At 45.5% G+C, this 4,298-nt stretch overlaps 1 protein-coding gene across 12 annotated transcripts; it reads right to left on the bottom strand.

Moving 5' to 3' along the window:
• Positions 1–1,359: 1,359 nt before the first annotated feature.
• H257_19192 (hypothetical protein) lies at positions 1,360–3,541 on the bottom strand. 12 transcript variants are annotated; one of them, XM_009848335.1, is made up of 9 exons: positions 3,427–3,541; positions 3,011–3,255; positions 2,812–2,964; positions 2,600–2,756; positions 2,357–2,552; positions 2,139–2,311; positions 1,939–1,976; positions 1,780–1,880; positions 1,360–1,572 (listed from the first exon to the last, which is right to left on the bottom strand). In XM_009848335.1, exons 1-9 carry the CDS (start codon positions 3,431–3,433, stop codon positions 1,482–1,484), a joined length of 1,161 nt encoding a protein of 386 aa, XP_009846637.1. In that variant the 5' UTR covers positions 3,434–3,541; the 3' UTR covers positions 1,360–1,481. The 12 variants fall into 12 exon arrangements, with proteins under 12 accessions (XP_009846637.1, XP_009846642.1, XP_009846638.1 ...); XM_009848340.1 differs by having other exon boundaries at positions 1,939–2,069; XM_009848336.1 differs by having other exon boundaries at positions 1,360–1,880.
• Between the last annotated feature and the right edge of the window lie 757 nt (positions 3,542–4,298).

Here is a 4,298-nt window from a genome sequence, read left to right on the forward strand (position 1 = left end):
CGTTATAGACAAGAACCTCTATAATTTTGAGTTCCAATTTGAATCGTATATTTTAACCTTCCTTTTTGTATGTAATAATTGTGAATAGAAATTCAGAGGTTCAATGTATGAGTGGTGCATATTCAAATAACGATCTATGATTGGTGCATTTTCGTACGACCTAAATTGGCACATACGTCATAAATTGGCACTTTACGTTGTAACTATTTTTGTAGGTTGGCAACAGAAAGTCAAAATTGATCACTCTACAGGATTTGATAACGTGCGTATTGTGAGGGGTGTGGCTTTCGAATTGGATTCGAACTGCAATAGTTATGGGCAAAGGCACACTTCTCGTAACTGCATACAGTGCTTGGCATCCTGATTGTATTGAACGCCGAGGATTATTGGGTATTTTACATACTCGCAGGTACTGTAAACTACTGTATTACTGGTTCATCCGATTTCATCCTACAGAGTTGGTATGGTCGACCAAACATGTATGGTTGGGGTGTAATTAATACTGCGTCAATATTTGCACCTCAGAGCTTCGGTGCGACTGGAAATGCTATTTTACAGTTCTATCCGGATTATTTACAGTTTTGACAACCCCACCGAGCGACTGTAAAGTCCGCGAGACTGCAAATCGGCCAGATTTACAGTTTCGACTGTAAAATACAGTTTTGACGAATTAGCCAATAACATGTTGTCAATGGATAATTTTGTCCAATCATCGATGTCATGTAGCTGACGGAAAGCCAACAATCCCTTTCCTTTGAGCCAATGGATCCTTCAAACGCGCTTGTGGCTCACACTTCACTAAACTCGCCGAGTGCATCGGCAACCCAACCAAAGCACAGCCTTTGCTGAGAAGTGATACAAGTTTTCAGATGTGAATGACCGATTTTCCTTACATCAATGAACACAATAGAACAGTAACAAGTTAGTCATTTTCAACCGCATCGTCCATGGTGAGACCATATACCTATAGTATAACGACCTTGTCCAAGGCAGGAAGGTAGTCATGGATCTCACAAGTGAATTCCACGTCATCACCGTAGGTCCAAAACAAACTCATGCCTCCGGGTTCATTTCCGGAAATGATAGTTATGCGGATTTTTTACCGTTTTACCTCTGGGAAACTGATACAGGTCGAACCGGAGAAATCATAGGTACTGAAGCGGGAGGTATACGGTAGAAGCCTGTTGTGATATCTTTTTATCATATACTAGTAACTATTTAAGCTGTCACTCGCTACAGTAGTCTGTATTGTGATGGAGTGCACCACAGTCAACCCATAGACCTTTTGCTAGTCTGCTATTCAACCTTCATCGATTCTCCAAACGCCCTAGTAGATACTACATTTATTACCTTTCACGGGTTATTCGTTTATTACCAGGGTGCAAAAATCAAGGATCCACTGAAGATACAGACTTTACAAGTATTTAGTGCTCGATTATGTTGCTCATGGGGCGTTCGTAGAGCACACATGTTGATCACGGCTAGAAAAATAGCACCACGACGGCTGTATCGTCGTGCACACTACGTCGTTCGCGTCCTGGTACCAAGTTGGTAATTTCGGCCCAAGTCGCACTACAGTAGCATCGGTTGGGTTGTGAAGTTATCACACGATACAAACAAGGAATAATTTCTTGTGAACACGGTGCATCAGATTTTTCAAGCAATAATAGTAGAGGCTTTATTAAAATCCGAGAAAGGGAATAGTAGAGTCGTTATTCAAATCCGAGAAAGGGAAAAGAATATTGATATTGTAGGGAAGCAATCAGTACTACAACGTACTTCAATCCTTCGGCATTCTTGGCGATCACCTCGTAGACCAATGCCTGGGCGGCTAGGTCGTGCTCGCCACGAGATGCATAATCAGCGACAATTTTCACCGCCTACACATAACATTTTAATGCCATGGTTTTTAAAGTATAACAAATATTATTGTCGTACTTCTTCGTTGGACAAGTCACCCCATAGTCCATCGCTTCCTAAACGTATACACCGGTCCATTCTCCTTATATACTTTCACGACGCATAATTGCGCGACTTCGTATCAGGTTCACTGGTTACAAGTACGTAAACTACATTGATATATATATATATATATCATAATTTAATATATATATAGATGTACATATACGTATGTGTACCCAAAATGAGAAATTGGTCGGCATCCGTCAGCGTATGCACTTGGATTTCCGGAACTGCCAGGATGTACGGCGGTGTGTATGGCTGCGGGATGAAGAGACCGTCGCCTCCATTTTGAAAACTGGCATGTAACGTGTTGAATTCTTCATACTTGAAGGCAAAGTCCCCCAACGCGCTACGAGTCGCTTGTTGCCATGCATTCACTTGACGAAGTTCTTACCGCGTGGGCTGCAAGATGCCTTTGACGCGGCACGACTCGGGCGATCGGCACACGACCACGTTGGACTCATTTGGATGTTTTTCGGTCAACCGGTTTTGTTCGGACACATGCTTGGCGTTGTGGTCGGTGCTCAGGGGTGTTGCTACCAGCCCCCCTGAGGCATCGGTCGACGCCAGCACCGCCCTTACGTCGCCGGCTACGATGATTGTTCGTGGATTGGACGTCGAACGATAATGTCCTTACCGTTGGCCACGACCAGCGTGCTTCCTTTTGCATACGCCAGCATCGTGCACGCACCCACGCGGTTCGCTTTCCCGTGTCCCGACTGAAAGGCTAGAAGCAGGCGGGCGCGCAGCGCGTCGTCGGTGGCCACGAACGCACTCGACAACGACGACGCGATCTGCATGCAACCACCAGCATACCGTAAGATAAGCACGACGGATAGCGCATGTTACGTGGGCGAAGTTGTTGGAAGAAGCATTTCCAAGCAGCGTGGCGGCGTTGTTGACCAAGTGCTTGTTGACGTACTCGGCCACCTCCCATCCCCCGTGGCCGTCCAAGACGGACGCGAACACTGCGTCCGAGTCCACTTGCACTACGTATCGATCCTACGCACGACCGACGATGAGTGCATGACGTGATGTTGTGTCTGACTTCATTCGGGTCGTTGGCAGCGTATGACACGGCGGTGTATCGATGGACGCTTGCCACGGGCGAGGCCAAGACAAAGCTTTCGACGAGGTCGAAGTTGAGTGGACTGCGCTCGTCCGTGCTTCTCTGGCCATTTGCAAAACAAGATTGTTCGGTGCATGATGTCCATGCCATGAGAATCGCCACCACCGCCGCAATCTTCATCGATCCATCAAGCCATCGCAATAAAATAGCCCTTGGTTGTGTGGCTAAGATATTTTGAAGTCAGAGAGCTTGTAAATACCGCGTACCATAGTAATTTCAATTTCAATTTTGACCAAGTCATGATTTTGCGCATATACTGTATAACTCTAATTGGCGGAATACAGTGATTCGACGATGAAATTGGGAAATATGAAAAAACTACGCTATTACCGTACCGTACATAATCGTCACGATGCAGGAAATGGGTGGAAGCGTGAAAAATAGGATTCGGTTGGTAGCAGTACTAGGGGCGCAGAGTGTCCGACGCAGGACAGATCACTCGGGCACAAGATGGGAAAACCAAAAGTGAAATTGTGGACAACAAACTAGTCTTACTGGCAGAAAACAGGGCAAGAGTTGGTGAGAACCAACGCTAATTTTCCTGCTCGGCCGTGATTGGGTTAGCAATCACGGACGTTAGACAGAAAACATCATGCCAAGTGCTGAGAACACTGGCGATGAGAAGTGTAACGTGAGCAAGCAGTGATTTACCGACGCATCAGTGATTTGCCCAAGCATTGTTAGCCAATCGATATTCAGAATTGATATGATTTAAATGGAGCCTTTGACAAATACCGTAGTACGTCAGCTGTCCGGCACATGGGTTGAACAGATGTCTTTGCAAGTGGTCTGCAGATTCACACGACGGTACTAGTAGATGGTTTTGGGCGTAGGACAATCAACCGCGACAGGACAAGCATCAACAACGATAGCATGAACGTGGGTTATTCACAACTTAATATTCGTGTGAGTGTTATTAGAGCAATTGTACCTACGCAATGTACAGTTGTACCCCAGCCATTATCTGAGGAACTGGTGCGATGTCGAATATGAAAGTGATGACCAGAAATCGTAACGTACTAGAATTTGTATCCATTGTACGATGGAACTATAACATACCCAGTATTCTGCAGATCAGTGGTAGTATCAGTTAACAAAACCGATGCACAACGTATCGATGGCAAGGTTGGATTGATGGCAAGGTTTGGGTGGCGTTGTTAGTATGTTCGAGGTTGTTGGTGTGGTCAACTGTCGAGTCAAAGCTACG

Source organism: Aphanomyces astaci (assembly GCF_000520075.1).
Source record: "Aphanomyces astaci strain APO3 unplaced genomic scaffold supercont1.398, whole genome shotgun sequence".
In the NCBI taxonomy this organism is placed as follows: Eukaryota; Oomycota; class Saprolegniomycetes; order Saprolegniales; family Verrucalvaceae; genus Aphanomyces; species Aphanomyces astaci.